Source organism: Planococcus citri, chromosome 4 (assembly GCF_950023065.1).
Source record: "Planococcus citri chromosome 4, ihPlaCitr1.1, whole genome shotgun sequence".
In the NCBI taxonomy this organism is placed as follows: Eukaryota; Metazoa; Arthropoda; class Insecta; order Hemiptera; family Pseudococcidae; genus Planococcus; species Planococcus citri.
In genome coordinates, this window is record NC_088680.1 from 5,897,096 (window position 1) to 5,915,393 (window position 18,298).

An 18,298-nucleotide genomic window follows, 5' to 3' on the forward strand; every position below is an offset into this window, starting at 1 on the left:
CACCTACACTGGGCCAAATGACGAACTCACTTCTCGAAGCTGACGATATTGGCATAGTCGAACGTGATAATTGGATAACATCTTAATTACACCTTGCTCTTCGCGTCCAAATGCTCGAAACGGTCCCATGCATCGTATACATACTTACATTTTTCTCGTAAAAAAATAAGGTTATTTTAAGATCGAGCCTGTGATGCTTACGATGGCGATTGGTTCTCGTTGCCGGAGCTATATTTCTCAAAAAAAGAAACACTTACGTCAAGGGCGGACTCGGACCAGATGTTAAGTACAAAAAAAACTAGAATCGGGTCCAAAATGCATCTCTCATCTCGTGATCGACGTTTTCAGCAGATGAAATGAATTTTTTCCGAGAACGTTGACGTTTCACCTTCGCTATAAATGACGAAGATGAAACAAAAAAAAACTGACAAAATATTTTGGCAATTTCAACGTGTCACTCGTGGTGTTATATAGGCTGAAAAATGTAGGCTTTTTGGTACGAGATTTCATCGCGAATTGTGCTATACTCACGTCAGTACTCATCGAGTCCAAGAGTATTAAAGCTTAGTGACTTTTGAACACGTTGATTGATTCGATAAGCTAAATTATAGGATAACGCGTCAAGGTACGAGTATAATAAACTATAGGGAAACGGTCGCGGGCCGGATCGCCTCTCGCTCACGCCTGAAACATATGATAGATTATTACCAACTGATACATTAATTATCATTTTATTTAAATCTTGTTTGTGACGCTTGGATGCGTTTTCGCACGCCTGTTAAGTCTATACTATAATGCTAATGCTAATGCAGCTCGACTCTCTATAGTCTATGCAACGTGCAGCCGATAAAAGAAGAAAAAAAGTTCACAGAACCGGTTCCTTTTTAGTATATATACATAGGCTTTCAACATTTGGTTAAAAATTACTATTTTTTTTTCGTGTAGTCATTCTTTTTTTTTCAGAAGAAATTGTAAATAAATGGCATATTAATGCAAAAGCGTATGCGTTAAATAGCCTGTATCGTGTTAAGTCGTCGCGTCCGATGTTGATGTTGGAATAAATGATGATGAATTTTTCATTCTTTTCTTCTTTTTTGTGTATAGTTGGTTTTTTCCTTTAACTTGTAGTACGTATCTTAATGGGAATAAATTTATTTAGGCATTAAGGTGTGCATCGTAGGAAGCAAAGGGTATATAGAGGTATATAGAGGAAGATGAAATTTACTATACGAAACGGTTATCTACGAGTACAAGGTGGAAAGCAGTAGATGAATATTCAACCATATTATTATTTTTTTTGTTTTTTTAATTCATTCGACGAGTTGTTGGTTACATTCGGATATATAGGATGAAAGTTGTTCGTATTTTAATCTAAATGACTGGAAGGTTTGAATCTGTTAATTAAGTGGCCGAAGCAGGAATTATTGAATGTGCATTTTGTTGAACACTTCAGCTCAAACATGAGGTATGATGAGACCCGTGCTTTATGTATTTTCAAGAATTGGCTTTCGAGATCGGTTTTTCTCATCTCCAGATTTGACTCTCCTCGAGACTATTTGATCACTGTGCCTACTTCAGATGTCGAGATTTCTGTGATGTTTCTCTCATAATTTCTTCATCGCGTCACTTTTTGATCTCGAGATCTTTTTTGCTGAAGATTTTTATTGATTGATCTTGGAGATTTTCCTCAATTTTTTTCCTCAGAATTTTTCGTCTCGAAATTGCTCTAAAAATCGTTTGACCCAATATCGCAATTTTTTGAGATTTTTTGGAGTTTTTGATCTGACAAGGAAACCTCTTGAGGTGTCACACTCCGATTTGAACGGAACTGCGATTTTTGGAAAGAGCATAGTCTAAAACCCCCAAAACCAAATTTTCAGCTGCCCAAGTTCATTTTTCGATTTTTGGCGAATTTTTGAAAATTCAAAATTGACTGTTTTTGGGGATTTAGGCTTTTTTTAAAAAGTACGTACTTGATCAGTAAAAATGGTCAAAATAAGTCCCGAAACTAATATTAATTACCTAAATCCAAATTTCACCATTTCCAGCCATTCTGGAGCCTCCAGCGCGATTTTTCAATTTCTCCAGAATTTTGAATTTGCTCCAGAAGGCGTGAATATGCAGTTGGGCAACTAAAAATCGAGTTGTGTATTATACTTGACCTGTTTAAACGAGTTTTTCCACATTTGAGCCGATTTTGGGAGTGACACCTCAAGAGTGGTTTTTTGACCAGCTTTTTTCAAAATTAAAAAATCCAAAAAATCAAAAGTTTCCCGTTTGTGTGGAAATTTTTGAAATTCACGCGAATCGCTGTATTTTGTTCAAAACTACCCCCCCCCCCAATCCAAATTTCACAATTTCCAGCCATTCTGGAGCCTCCAGCGCGATTTTTTAATTTCTCCAGAATTTTGAATTTGCTCCAGAAGGCGTGAATATGCAGTTGGACAGCTAAAAATCGAGTTGTGTATTATACTCGACCTGTTTAACGAGTTTATCCACATTCGAGCCGATTTTGTGAGTGACATCTCAAAAGTGGTTTTTTGACCAGCTTTTTTCAAAATTAGGTATAAAATCCAAAAAATCAAAAGATAACCGTTTGTGAGGAAGTTTTTGAAATTTGTGCGAATCGCTGTATTTTGTCCAGAACTATCCCAGGAGCGGAAATTCTACCATTTCCAGCCGTCTTGAAGCGAGAGGCACACCTCAAAAACCACTCTTGAGGTGTCACTCTCAAAATCGGCTCATATGTGGATAAACTCGTTAAACAGGTCGAGTATAATACACAACTCGATTTTTAGCTGCCCAACTGCACATTCACGCCTTCTGTAGCAAATTCAAAATTCTGGAGAAATTGAAAAATCGCGCTGGAGGCTCCAGAATGGCTGGAAATTGTGAAATTTGGATTTGGGGGGGTGGGTTAGTTTTGAACAAAATACAGCGATTCGCGTGAATTTCGAAAATTTCCACACAAACGGGAAACTTTGATTTTTTTTGATTTTTTAATTTTGAAAAAAGCTAGTCAAAAAACCACTCTTGAGGTGTCACTCCCAAAATTCGCTCAAATGTAGATGAACTCGTTAAACAGGTCGAATGTAATATACAACTCGATTTTTAGCTCTCCAACTTCATATTCGCGCCTTCTGGAGCAAATTCAAAATTCTGGAGAAATTGAAAAATCGCGCTGGAGGCTCCAGAATGGCTGGAAGTGGTGAAATTTGGATTTGGGTAAGTACCTAATATTAGTTTTGGGACTTATTTTGACCATTTTTACTGATCAAGTACGTACAAATACTTTTTAAAAAAAAGTCTAAATCGCCAAAAACAGTCAATTTTGAATTTTCAAAAATTCGCCAAAAATCGAAAAATGAACCTGGGCAGCTGAAAATTCGGTTTTGGAGGTTTTAGACTAGTCCCTTTCAAATCGGAGTATGAGACCTCAAGAGGTTCCCTTCTGAGATTTTTTCAATATTTTTCTATCTTATCTCAATGTAACATTATGATCTCCATTTTTTTGAGTTTTTTTTTTTATTTTTCTATTTCGAGATTCCTCGGTCTTATGAGCTTCTGCTCTCAAGATTACTTGATCTCAAGGGGGTTTCCTTCATTTTTCTCCACTTGAGTTTTTGATTCCATGAAATTTTTCGAAATAGTTTGTTTGCTCTCGAGTATCAAAATTTTTTGATAAGATTTTTCAATAAAAAAACAGGGTTTTCCTCAAAATGTTTTGAACTAAGTTTTTCAACGTTGAAACATTTCTTTAGAGATTTTTCGACCTCAAAATTTTTTGTTCTCCAAGAGACTAAAATTGGTGTTCTGAAATTTTTTTTAGTGAAATTTTTGACCTCATTACTTTTTTAGAGATTTTTCGTTCCCTAGACTCGAGTTCTTTTATGAAGATTTTTCAATTTGGAAAGTTTTTCCTGAATTTGTTCTTGAGATTTCATGATCTTGCAGGGTCTTCTTTTTAAAATGCCTTTTTCCAAAGTTTATTGATCTCAAGAAGTTTTTCAAATTCTTCAATTTCAATACTTCAGATCTTCAAATTTTTTAAAGACTCATTCTGCAATTTTTTCGACCTCAAAATCAATGAATAAATATCAAAAATCAGAAATTTTTTTTTGAAAATATAATCATTTTCACATTAGAATTGTTCTACATAACCCCATTTTCAAGAGAAAACCTTTGTTGGACTACCAAATGATGTTGGCTCTGTTGTATGAAGCTCCTCTCCAAATTTGAAAAAAAAAAAAATTAAAAAAAGATGAAAAATTCATGTCTGTACTAATTTTTGAAAATTTTGTACTTGGTACAATTTTTCTAAATACGTAAGTACATTTTCAAGAAAACCAAAACCTCTCCCTTGGCCTTCGAAATGAGATTGGCCCTCTTGTGTTAAGCTCTCAAAGCTGAAAATTATCAAAAGTCATGTAAAATTGATGTCTGCAGCTTCAAATTATTTGGAAATTTTTCATCTCTGAGCAGAATACTTCTAAGCAAGTCTTTTTCTTACTTCTTTTTTGTGGGGGTATACGCAAATTCTCGTAAGTTGTAAGTCCATAATTTTTGTACCCCCTCCCCCCTTACCCCTAATCCACAAAAAAGAACTGAGTTTTGCCTTATCCGTGTGAAAAGTTCTCTTTTTGTTACAAAAATCCTGTTTTTTTTCCATTGCATATAAAGTCCTGCTCTTTCCTTGCCAAATTTACCCTAGTCAAAAAGTGTCAAAAAACGTCAATTTTTCGCAAAATAGACAAAAATTGTCAATTTTTGTGAAAGTTGTCAAAAAGTGTCCATTTTTGGTGAAATTGTCAAAGGGCCAATTTCTGCCAAAATTGCAGTCCTGTTCTTGCCAAGATTTTCCAAAAGATACAGTTTTTTACAAAATTGTCAAGAGATTCCTGTTTTTGTTTTGTCAAAATTTTCAAAGAGAGTCAATTTTTGGCGGTTTGACAAAAAGTCGTGTTTTTTCATTTAAATTATCAGGAGGTAATTTTTCACCCCTCCCCTTCCCAGATCACCAAAAAAAATTGATTTTAGCCTTATCTATTCAAAAAGTCATCTTTTTGTTCCAAAAGTCTTGCTTTTTTCAAAACTTGTTTATAAAGTTCTGTTTTTTTTCTGCCAAACTTACCTAGGTTTAAAAGTGTCAAAAAGCGTCGATTTTTGGAAAAATAGCCAAGAATGCCCATTTTTGTAAAAATTGTCAAAAAGTGACTATTTTTGGTGAAATTGTTCGCCAAATAAAAATCCTGTTTTTTTTTACAAAATTGCTTTAAAAACTTCTTTGTCTTGTCAAATTTCATTTTCCCCCAATTTTTCATTTTTTCTAGGATTTGTAACAATTTTTCGATATTTTTTGACAGTTTCTTTAGGAGTGCTGCGTGTCTCCGCATGCTCCTTTTTCTAAGAATGCTGGCCATTTACGTAGGGAGACCTTCAAAGTTCAAAAAATCAAAAAAATTTAACAAATTGATATTTTTTTCGAATTTAATCTCTCAGATGTCTTTTGAATGATTTTTCTTCCACAAAAAAATGCCTTACTTGTTTACAAGTTCATTATGACAATTGGCAATTAACGGCGATCGTGATCAATTTGTAATTACTGAAATCGTTGCAATTAGAAAGTTGAACAAGTTTAAAATTTTTTCTGATATGTCGATTTTTTCATATTTTGTAAAATTGGGGCGTTCACCAGCACCGTTTATTTTTCACCGATGGGGCTGAAAATTTCATGGTTCGATTTTCTCATCCGAGGTAATAACTTGAAGGGGATGAGAGCGAGAAAAAAAAACGAAAAAAAAATTTCCACCATTCATGTATAAAAATAAAGTACACCTTAATCGGAAACTATATTAGAATAGTCACCGTAGGACGTTTGGAAAAATTAAATCACTTTTCTCTTCCGCTATTTGAAAGATGGGGAAAATTGGAAAGAATTAGTCCGAAGAACCCGGAAATGTCGAGGAAAAATTATATTTTTGAAAGGCTGGGCCCACAGTAAAAGTTCTGAAACCTACATAAAGAGACAACAAACAGTTCATTATACGGTGCACAATATTTTTCAATACCTATTATAATTAATTGCTCCACTCAGTGACTATTCATATTATCAGAAATAAGTATAAATAATACCACCACCTACCATCTTGAATTCTTTAGCGGGTTACTGGCTAGTTGCTACCCAACTTACCACCTACGCTTACGCAATCAATTCTCTACAAACCCCTTTTTTTTCAAGTCGTTCGGCGCCTTATATGTACGTGTATGTAGACAGTATAGACACACAGTGTACGTTGGATTATTTTCTATAGCTGCTCTAAAGTGAAGAAGAAAACGCAGCTTGAAAATATTATCTTAATTAAAGCGTATTCATGAACCGCAGCTCATCGCTACTGCTCCGTGTTCGAGATCCACTACACATACATATATGTGTATTAATATAGCAAAAAGCACTTAATAAAGCAAACATGTAAATACTAATTTCCATTAAACAGCTCCCCCTGAATATACTCGTTGTTCGTGTATTAGAAATATTTGTGGTAGATACTCGTATGTGTGTATAGTAGGATACATATAGAAAGTTTTCTCAAAATGTCTTCTTCTCTACCGAAGCATGCATTCGCTCGGCCAACACCAATGTAAATATTGTATCGGGGAAATTTATATTTACAATTATGCCAGCTCATACTCTCCCTGTGTGATACTCGACGACGACGACGATGGTCGAGATTTAAATTTCCTTTCGGTGTACCTATCCTCCTCGTACACGTGTATGAAAAATCAGTATATTTTCTACCCTACTAAGTATAGTATACTTTGTTCTTCAACGTAGGTGGGCCTTTTACAATTTTTTTCTTTTTTTTTTGAAATTCGAAAAATGAAAAATTGCGGTTCCTGAAGAGGGGGTGGGTGTCAAATATGTTTTATCTTGGTGTCTTGTCGGGCTAAAAAGTCGTGCGAAGTCTTGTCAAAAATCATGCATTTGAGGTTTGAAAATTTGTCTGACACCCTGTATTACCGTTTTACCAATGATTTTCCAAAAAGTCTTGCTTTTTGTTAAAAATTGTATGAAATTCGCGTTTTTTTAAACTAAATTGCTAAAAATTGTCGTTTTTTTTCAAAAATTTCCAAAATGTGATTTTTTTCAAAATTTTCCGAAATGAAATTTTTTCCATAAATTTTCAAAATGTAATTTTTTCAAAAATTTTCAAAATGTAATTTTTTCCAAAAATTTCCAAAATGTAATTTTTTCAAAGATTTATTTCCAAAATATAATTTTTTAAAATTTCTACTGGTTAGTTTCAAAATCAAAATCCAAGGATGGGCCTTCCATTTCACTCAACTTATTCGACCTGCTGTTATCGGATTTTCAAAAATTTGCCAAAAATTTGAATTCATTTTAATCTGCTTGAAATTTTGGTTATGAATGTATCAGATCATTCTCTTTCTAAAATCGTATTACGTTTGAGTCGGATAAAGATATCTCGAGTAGGTGTAGTTCTCTTATAGTTGTTAGTGGTGATAATGATTTGATTCAATAAGGTTTTATTGCGTTTTATTTTTCTTTGGTTTCTGTCGACATACGAGGAAAATCACGCATTTAAAAAATAATTTCGAAAAGTACAAAAAACATATAGCAATAAATAGTATAAATGCGAGTACATCCAATAGAAAGTACTGATAGAATGGCATATCAGCAGCTGCTGTTCTCAAATGCGGAGCTCCTCGATGCTTCAATGCGTATTCTGTCCAGTACAACGCTTCATCTAGAGCAGACATGGGTCTATCTTTGAAAATATTTGACCAACGAATAATATTCTCTTTGTATCTGGAAATTATAAATACACAATGATTATTGAATAGGGGAAAAATTCGAGGAAAAATAACGACGAACGAAGGTGATTGCAGTACATACTTGGTGTTTGTAGTGATTTCTTTAATGGCATAGATGAGAGTATCTTTATTCATTTCAAAATAGTCAACTTCGATACTCACTTCACGTTCGACCAATATTTTGACATTTTGAAATTGATCGAACGCGAAGGGCATTCCTATGACTGGAGTTGCCGTGTGAATAGCTTCCAGTATCCCAAGTAGACCACAATGGCTAATAAATGCGATTACATTCTTGTGCTCTGAAATTAATTCAATTATCGAGTCAGTAAAAAGGGGCTGGTAATTTTTGAACTTGAACCTTTAGCCCGGCATACGACAATACAAATAATTGCACTACCTCCCCGCAGATTCCTTGGAACAACTTTTTTCTTAAATAGGACATCCTGAGGAACATTTCAAAGCAAACTTTCCAAAAAAAAAAAGTTGGCCCTACTTACAAAATGGCAGCCATTTTGATTGACAGGTTAACCCAAATCGAAGATTTTGCTTTCCAACATAGGATACGCACGAAATTTTTTGAACTGAACAAATGCTAGATCAAAAGACCATAAAAAAATTTATCGCAATGCCAAAATTTCAAGTGCTTTATGCATTTTTTGATTTTTGGTGAATTTTTGAAAATCAAATTCAAACCAAAAATGAGAATAAAATCAAAATTGGAACGAATTGACTTGGAAAGCTGAAATTTAGAATTTCCTCGGCCACCCCCTCCCCCTCTTGAAAAATCCCAGGTGTTTAAAAAATTTCCTCCTAAAGTGCTGCTTTTTTATTTTGAAATTTTGTAGGACTAGACATCCTGAAAAATCACTGCTAAAAATGTAAAAAAAAAATCCTTTATCTTTCATATTATTTGAAAGAATTTTGTTATCGAAATACATAGTCGATTATTGAATTGATTTCAAATTGATGACCAAAAAATGAAAAATGAAAAATATTTCTTGTGGGAGGGAGGGAGGGAGGGAGGGGGGGGGAGTTTACAAAAATTTTGGAAGGCGGTGATTTTTTTTTTGACAGGTAAGCTAATGAAAAAGGTAGTGAAAAGGTAGTGATATTTGGCCAATAATTCCGGTAGACACCCTGATACCCTAATTTCGACCTGTCAAATCGATTTCAAGCAGTTTCAAACAGTTTAGAGCAGTTCTGGAGCCTCCAGCAGATTTTTGAAACATGAAATTTTCTCAAAATTTTATCAAACGAAGTTCGAAGTTAGAAATTTATGATGCACTCCAACTTGAACACGCAGTTAAATTGACTGCTAGTGAGTTCGAGTCATTTCGGAGCCTCCAGCAAATTTTTGGAAATTCTTGGATCCTCCAGCAGCGACTCAAAAATAGGATGTAAACTGAATTTCATCTTTCTATTTCAAAAGGAGGCGGAAGGGTGATTTTTCAAATTTTCAGAGAAGTATGAAATCGATGGACAAAAATTTGTTTCAGACTGGACTAGGTATACCGATTTTGAAAAAAAAAAATGGGTATCTTATCGGCCATGGAGGTCCAAAAAGTGGCTGGATGCTTCAAAATGACTTGAAACCACCTGCACTCCTGCAGTCGACTTGATAAGGTATTGAAATCGTAGTGCGAAGTAAATTTTTGATTTATAGCTTAGTTTGGTAAAATTGTATGGGATTTCGGAAAATTTAAAAATCTGCTGGAGCCTCCAGTAGTTTTCAAAAAGTTGCTGGAGGCTCCAAAATAACTTTAACTCACCAGCAGTCAACTTCATAGCGTGTTCAACTGTTCAAGTTGGAGTGCAGCGTAAATTTGGGATTTCCAACTTCATATTGTGATGAAATGTTGTGGAAATTTCAAGGTTCAAAAATCTGCTGGAGGCTCCAGAACACTGCTTAAAACGGTTTGAAACCGTTTCTAATCAATTTGGCAGGCCGAAAATGGGGCTTATATCAAATTTCAGCTATCTAGGTCGATTTGGTAACATTTAAAATTGTTTCCTCAATCCTCATTTTTGGCATAAATTGATTGATTTTTAAAAATTCACCAAAAATCGAAAAATATACCTTGATAGATTGAAATTTTGTCCAATGATAGATTTTTACATGCTCTTTCGATGCAGATTTGTCCAATTAAAAAAATGTCGAGTGAGTCCCATGTTGGAAAGCAAAATCAGCGATTTGGGTTGACCTGTCAATCGAAATGACCGCCATTTTGTTAGTGAGGGCTATTTTTTTGTTGCAAGTTTATTTCAAAATTTTCCCTAGGATGTCATTTTTAGAATGAAGTGTGATTGGGGGGCGGGGTCTGATTATCATTATGCTGCACTACATGTGAGGAGCTGAGAATCAAAACTCACATTTGCCAAAAAAAAAAAAAAAACTGTTTTATGGCAGATTTGGATATATCGTTTTACACTCTATAATGTGACATATTCGGTTTTTTTGGATCAAAGTCATTTTGGTGTGAAATTCACTTTCAAAACCAAGGGTTAGAATCAAAACTCACATTTGCCATGGCAAATGTGAGTTTTGATGAAAACTTAGTTTTGTTTGCAAAATTCCATAGGGAAAAGTTTGATAACAAGCTGAATTTTGGTACACAGCGGTTTTTTGATACGCTGAACACGAATTTGGGGTGTCCAGGTGAATCCGGTGTACCCTTCCCCCTTTTTTGTGGACCTTAAGCCCCCAAATTTGTTTTTATGCGTTCAAGTCCGAAAATATGCAATTTTATGCAAAATTCATGTTTTTTGGGTCGCAGAATACGAATTTGACAATATCTTTTTTGTGGGGGTGGGGGAAGAAGGGGTGAGAGGGGCGAAAAATTCAAAATTTGACTATAATGATGTGTGATATGTCGAAATGTATGTTTTTGAGGGTGTAGATCACGAATTTGACAATATTTTTTTCGTAGGGGTCAATGGTGGGGGCTGAGGGGTGAAAATGGTTAAAAATTCAAAATTTGACTATAATGATGTGTGATATGTCGAAATGTATGTTTTCGAGGTTGTAGATCGCGAATTTGACAATATTTTTTTCGTAAGGGTTGATGGTGGGGGATGAGGGGGGTGAAAAATTCAAAATTTGACCATAATGATGTGTGATATGCCGAAATGTATGTTTTTGAGGGTGTAGATCACGAATTTGACAATATTTTTTTAGTAGGGGTGAATTGTGGGGGATGAAGGGGGTGAAAACGGTGAACAATTCAAAATTTGACTATAATGATGTGTGATATGTCGAAATGTACCAAGTATGAATAATTCAACTGAAATTGAGTAATTTTCATCAATCTACTCGATTTTAGTTGTTATAAAGTCATTATAGAGGTTTAATTTACGTTAAAACTCCGTGTTTTGCCTACTCTGCTACATAAATAGGAATAGAACAAATTTTTGCACGTAGATGCACGGGAAATCCCAGGGGCTAGTACTAAAGATAGTGTATTTCAAGATGTCATTTGCCATTTTTGCCCCCGAATGCCCTGGCGACCACAACAGTCAATTATAGTGAAAAATCATGGTGAATTTTGTTTAAATGTTACAAATTTTTTCTTCCAGCGACTTTGACGGCTCTCCAATAGAAAATTCTCCATCCCCCACCCTTCAGCTTTTCTACACCTTCAAAAACATACATTTTGACATATCACACATCATTATGGTCAAATTTTGAATTTTTCACCCCCTTCATCCCCCACCATTAACTCCTACGAAAAAAATATTGTCAAATTCGTGATCTACAACCTCGAAAACATACATTTTGACATATCACACATCATTATGGTCAAATTTTGAATTTTTCACCCCCTTCATCCCCCACAATTCACCCCTACGAAAAAAAATATTGTCAAATTCGTGATCTACACCCTCAAAAACATACATTTCGGCATATCACACATCATTATGGTCAAATTTTGAATTTTTCACCCCCCTCATCCCCCACCATCAACCCTTACGAAAAAAATATTGTCAAATTCGCGATCTACAACCTCGAAAACATACATTTCGACATATCACACATCATTATAGTCAAATTTTGAATTTTTCACCATTTTCACCCCTCAGCCCCCACCATTGACCCCTACGAAAAAAATATTGTCAAATTCGTGATCTACACCCTCAAAAACATACATTTCGACATATCACACATCATTATAGTCAAATTTTGAATTTTTCGCCCCCCTCACCCCCTCATCCCCCACCCCTACAAAAAAAATATTGTCAAATTCGTATTCTGCGACCCAAAAAACATGAATTTTGCATAAAATTGCATATTTTCGGACTTAAACGCATAAAAACAAATTTGGGGGCTTAAGGTCCACAAAAAAGGGGGAAGCGTACACCGGATTCACCTGGACACTCCAAATTCGTGTTCAGCGTATCAAAAAAACCCCTCGTACCAAAATTCAGCTTGTTATCAAACTTTTCCCTATCGTCGTAATTAAAACAGTGTAAAAAAATTTGATCGCAAATCTTGGAGTCAAAACTCACATTTGCCATTCTTTGTCTGGATATTAAAGCAGAAGGGAGCTAGGTGAAAATCAGCCAACACACGGAATCGTGTGCTAGTAGCGCTTTCTAATGATTCATTTTGGTATTATAAGTTTTTTCAACTGGCAACACTACTAACTCAGTTTTTCGCGTTTTTCTCAAAATCGTTTATGGTGGCAAATGTGAGTTTTGATTCTCAGCTCCTCATGTGTATTTGGTTAATTTGAATTTCTCACCTAATATATCTCGTTGAGGAAACCATTTACCTAACTTGACATTTGGAGGAACATCAGTTATGTTCAAATCATTTACTCGCCATAGAACTCTTTGAGGTATAGCTGAAAAGGCAGCTTTGATTGCTCTTATTTTTTCAGGTGATATACTGCTAGCTTTCATTGCAGTCCCAAATGAAAAGAAAATTACTCCATGAGCAGCTCCGTCGATAAATTCTTCTATATCCTAGTGGCAAAGTATTAGCAAAAACACATTTTTTTTTCTTGTTCGTCTATCAACTAAAATGCCGTTTGTGAGCATTATGCAATTACCTGTCCTATAGGCTTCATAATTAATATCCTGATGGTTCTTACCTTGGGTAATTTTTTAGGTTCTTTGATGTGTGTTCCGGCAATATCAATAACATTGGGAGATTTTGGTCTTGAAATGAAACTCAAATGATTGTCATAAAAGACCAAAGCTGTTCTTCTGTGAAGCTCTTCATCTGACGGCAGTTCCATATTGAAGTATTTACGGGCATATGTGGCCATATCTTTATTGTGTACGAAATTATGATACCAGTAGTCTACCGCATACTCAAAAACATTCTCGAAACGTTGCCAAAAATTCATTTTTGTTGTAAACGCAGTAACGCACATTGGTGTGGTAGATAGAGTGAATGGATTTCCAACAAAGTAGTCAGCCCCCATGTGATTGCTCAGAGGTTGGACGATTATCAAGGGGACGTTTAATTTATGCGCCAATAGATGAATACACTGAATATGATAAACTTCAGTCATAATTAAATCGATTTGATCTTTAGAATGTATCAATTGCTTTACATATTCTACACGGAGAATTTTATCGCAATTGGATAATTCCACATAAGCTGATATTTTCATAAGTTTTCGAGCTCCTACGAAATTAACACTATCTTCAATTGTAATAGCGTCTACCCAAGTTGTAAGTTCCTCTGGCTGTGAGATGACAATTTCCGTATAATTTGGTACATTGTCGTTAGATTTGAAAGCACTAATTACGGTGACTTGGTGACCTCTAGAGGCTAAGCCTTTGACAATTGGTTGGTTTATCGAATGATGGCTTCTACTTATCGTTGGGAAAATACCCAGTATTTTGGCGGATTCTGCTACCGGATTACTATAAAAAAAGGATATCGAGAAAAAAATCGCTATATACAGGTGCATTTTTTCGACGAGTTCAAAAAGTGATGCTTTTTTCTGTCGGGATACTGTGTCACCTACACATCAGATATTTCTACGTGTATAGCCTGTAATTGTGATGAATATTCATTTTACAACTATATCTGCCTTATAACATAATGTATTCGTACAATATACATGCTACATGATTTTTAATACGAGTAGTACTTGCTTACTTACTTATACTGATGGATGTGAAATATGTGCACAAATAATAAAGTACCGATTGTAATGTACCCAGGTACCTGCAAAAACGTCAACTTCACGAGCTCTCACAGATAGGCTGTATTTTCAATACTGAGCTAGTGTCGATCCCGACTGCTCATTTGTACCAAATGAATTCACCTGCTTCGTAAAAATTACGTAATTCGATAACTTTGTAAATAATCTAAACACTTGAAATCCTTGCAATAAATGGTTATAAAATTCAAGTTTGTAACCTTGACAGAAACGCAATTTTAAGTTTGTCAAACCCACTTTAAGAATAGATGGTCTATACTCACATTCGTTCGTGGAATATGTCAATGAAGGAGATATCAGTGCGAATTCGTTTTTTTTGTTTTTTGTTCGAAGTGAGGAAAGTTAATAATTTTGACTGATTGTATTGTTTTCTGTTTTCATGATCAATTTTATCGAGTGAGAAAGCATAATTTTCTAAGATATAGAATTGTTGTTTTTTTTTTTGAAACTCATTTTTGAGTTTTTTTTTTTTGTTTTATTAAAACATTTGCTCGAGTTAAGTCATTTTTTCGGTTACCCATTTTTTTTTTTTTTTTTTTTTTCAGCATATACTTACTTATTAGCTAAAAGCAAAATGAAGGGAAACAGAATGACCGGTACTGTTGGACAGAAGCAACATTTTCTATTGGTTGGTTTCAAAATCAAAATCCCAGGATGGACCATTTCACTCGTCTTATTCGACCATGCTCTTTCTGAAAATTGCTGTTTTTGGATTTTCAAAAATTTGCCAAAAATAGAAATTCATTTTACCTTGCTTGAAATTCAGACCATTACTTTCTGAAATCATATTACGTTATTCGAGTCGGATGAGGATATCTGGAGTAGTTCCCTTAATAGTTGTTTGTGATGATAATCATTCAACAAGGTTTTATTGGGTTTTATTTTTCTTTGGTTTCTGCCGACATACAAGGGAAATAATGCACTTGAAAAATAATTTCGTGAAGTACAAAAAACTTATGACAATAAGAAGTACAAATCCGAGTACATCCAACAGAAAGTACTGATAGAATGGCATATCAGCGGCTGCTGTTCTCAAATGTGGAGCTCCTCGATGCTTTAATACGTATTCTGTCCAATACAACGCTTCATCCAGAGCAGACGTGGGTCTATCTTTGAAAATATTTGACCACCTAATGATATTCTCTTGGTATCTGGAAATTATATACTCAATTATTATTGAATAGGGAAAATATTTGAAGAAAAATATCGAACAAAAGTGATTGCAGTACTTGGTGTTTGTAGTGATTTCTTTAATGGCACCGATGAGAGTATCTTTATTCATTTCAAAATAGTCAACTTCGATACCCACTTCACGTTCGACTAATATTTTGGCATTTTGGAATTGATCGAATGCGAAGGGAATTCCAATGACTGGAGTTGCAGTGTGAATAGCTTCCAGTGTTCCAAGTAGACCGCAATGGCTAATAAATGCGATTACATTCTTGTGCTCTGAAATTAATTCAATACCAACTCTCTGGAATAACTTTTTTATCGGCCAGGAGGGTCCAAAAAGTAGCTGGAAGCTTTAAAACGACTTGAAACCACCTGCATTCGATTCGATATCGTGTTGAAATCGGAGTGTTAGAGTGAATTTTAGATATCCAGCTTTATATGGTAAAATTTTAACGGAAATTTCGAGGATTGAAAAATCTGCTGGAGGCTTCAGAACTGCTCCAAACGGTTTGAAACTGTTTCATATCCCAATGTTCAGCTTTTTACGTCAATTTGGAAAAAATATGAGTTGTGATAAGTTATCGACTAAACCACTCTTGAAATGTTGTAATAAACGTCCCAAATACGAGTCCGTTGTTAGTTAACCCAAAACGACCCTTTTTTGGTCTCCAGGGGTTCCCAAAGTTGTGAATAAAAAATAATTTTAGGAACCACTGAGTATTATTTTTAAAAACTTTTTTAGCGTTAAATATCTGCTTGAACTCGATGAACGTTATGCGAGAAGATGTGTCTATTTTCGACCCTCGAGGGCAGAAATGGGGGGGGGTTGAGTTTTGAAAAATTTTGAAACCACCATTTTGTACCTACCCCTTTGAGCCTCGCTAAAAAGCTTTTCACAGTTTATTAGTACCTGAGAGACCTCCACCCTACCATATTTTGAGCTCAATAAAATTTTACGCTGGAATAATACTCAAAAATATAATTTTCCAATTTTTCGTAATTTCGATATTTTGGAAACCCCTGCGGAAAACTAGAAACCTGCGATTTGCGCCAAACGTAACGTTTCGAGGTATATATTCAATAATCTAGATGAAAAAGTTGAATCAGGCTCCCTGTATATTCGTAATTTTGAACCCCTTTTTTGGAGCCGCCCCCCCTTTAGGCACCCCTAAAAAGGCGTTTGCGCATACTTTTTCAAATAAATTGAAGAATTTACATTTGAAACACACTGGCAAGTGCTCGATAATTTTACATATGATTTTTCCTGTAACTTTCAAAATTGAGCTAGGTATTTTGGGCCAAATTCTGAGCTTTTTACTTCGTTGAAATCATGAAAACGTGATTTTCATGTCTTTTTGAAGAGTTAAACCACAGTTGAATCTCGGAAAAAGTTGTCCCTGTGTATTGGGGGGGGGGGTGGGTTAATTTTTCCATTTTCATATGCTAGACTATTTGTGTAGATGGCTAATTTGAATTTCTCACCTAATACATCTCGTTGAGGAAACCATTTACCTAATTTGACATTTGGAGGAACATCAGATATGTTCAAATCGTTTACTCGCCATAGAACTCTTTGAGGTATAGCTGAAAAGGCTGCTTTGATGGCTCTCATTTTTTCAGGTGATATACTGCTTGCTTTAATTGTGGTTCCAAAAGAAAAGAAAATTACTCCATGAGCAGCTCCTTCGATGAATTCTTCTACATCCTAGTGGCAAATTATTGAAGAATAATAAATATCACAAGTTGGCACGAAACACATTTTCCGTCCAGTTCGTCTATCAACTATTGCTGTTTGTGGGCATTACGCAATTACCTATCGGCTTCATAATATTCTGGTTCTTACCTTGGGTAATTTTTTTGGTTCTTTGATGTGTATTCCGGCTATATCAATAGCATTTGGAGATTTTGGTCTTGAGATGAAACTCGGATGATTGTCATTCAAGACCAAAGCTGTTCTTCTATGAAGCTCTTCATCTGTCGGCAGTTCCATATTGAAATGTTTACGGGCATATACGGCCATATCTTTATTGTGTCCGAAATGATGATACCAGTATATTACCATATACTGAAAAACATTCTCAAAACGTTGCCAAAAATTCATTTTCGTTGTAAACGCAGTAACGCACACTGGTGTAGTAGATAGAACGGATGGATTTCCAACGAAATAGTCTGCTCCCATTTCATTGCTTAAGGGTTGGACAATTATCAAAGGGACGTTTAATTTATAAGCTAATAGATGAAAACACTGAACATGGAAAACTTCCACCATAATTAAATCGATTTCATTATTTTTAGAATGTATTAATTGTTTTACATATTCCAAACCGAGAACCTTATCGCAGTTGGATAATTCCACATAAGCTGATATTTTCACAAGTTTTCGAGCTCCCACGTAATTAACGGTATCTTCAATTGCGATACCGTCTACCCAGTCCGAAAGTTCCTCTGTCTGTGTGATGAGAATTTCCCTATAATTTGGTATGTTGTCATTTGATTTGAAAGGGCTAATTATGGTGACTTGGTGACCTTTAGAGGCTAAGCCTTTGACAATTGGTTGGTTTATCGAATGATGGCTTCTACTTCGCGTTGGAAAAATACCCAGTATTTTGGCGGATTCTGCTACCGGATTACTATTCAAAAAAAATATCAAGAAAAATATCGCTATATACAAGTGCAGATACATTTTTTCGGCGAGTTGAAGATGTGATGTTTTTTCTGTGAGGATGTTGTCTTCGAATTTTTGGAGTCCCAGATATTTGTTTTCGTTTTACCTGCATATCAGATATGTCTACGTATGAATATCCATTTTACAACTACATATATCTGCTTTATAACATAGGTATTTACGTATTCGTACAGTGCACACACTAAGTACATGATTTTTTGAATAATATATACGTGCTTACTTACTTATTTACTTGCTGATGAGATGTGAAATATTTACACAAATAATAAGGTACTGATTGTATCATTTGTATCCAGTTACCTGAGTACATATATTACAAATTACAAAAAATTGAACTTCACAAGCTCTCAAAAATTGGAAATTTTTACAACATGATTATAAAATTTAAGTTTTGTTATCTGTATAACTTCCGATGTAATAATTATTA

General features: G+C 34.9%; 2 protein-coding genes across 3 annotated transcripts; both read right to left on the bottom strand.

Moving 5' to 3' along the window:
• Positions 1-7,538: 7,538 nt before the first annotated feature.
• On the bottom strand, positions 7,539-14,498 carry LOC135845631 (UDP-glucosyltransferase 2-like). The gene is made up of 5 exons (XM_065364329.1): positions 13,953-14,498; positions 12,927-13,840; positions 12,576-12,798; positions 7,916-8,135; positions 7,539-7,828 (listed from the first exon to the last, which is right to left on the bottom strand). The coding sequence occupies exons 2-5, from the start codon at positions 13,755-13,757 to the stop codon at positions 7,546-7,548; spliced, it is 1,557 nt and encodes a 518-aa protein (XP_065220401.1). The 5' UTR covers positions 13,758-13,840; positions 13,953-14,498; the 3' UTR covers positions 7,539-7,545.
• Positions 14,499-14,874: 376 nt separating this feature from the next.
• Positions 14,875-18,298, bottom strand: LOC135845630 (UDP-glucosyltransferase 2-like). Of its 2 annotated transcripts, none has more exons than XM_065364328.1 (5): positions 18,096-18,298; positions 17,029-17,956; positions 16,698-16,890; positions 15,242-15,461; positions 14,875-15,163 (listed from the first exon to the last, which is right to left on the bottom strand). In XM_065364328.1, exons 2-5 carry the CDS (start codon positions 17,866-17,868, stop codon positions 14,881-14,883), a joined length of 1,536 nt encoding a protein of 511 aa, XP_065220400.1. In that variant the 5' UTR covers positions 17,869-17,956; positions 18,096-18,298; the 3' UTR covers positions 14,875-14,880. The 2 variants fall into 2 exon arrangements, with proteins under 2 accessions (XP_065220400.1, XP_065220399.1); XM_065364327.1 differs by having other exon boundaries at positions 16,668-16,890.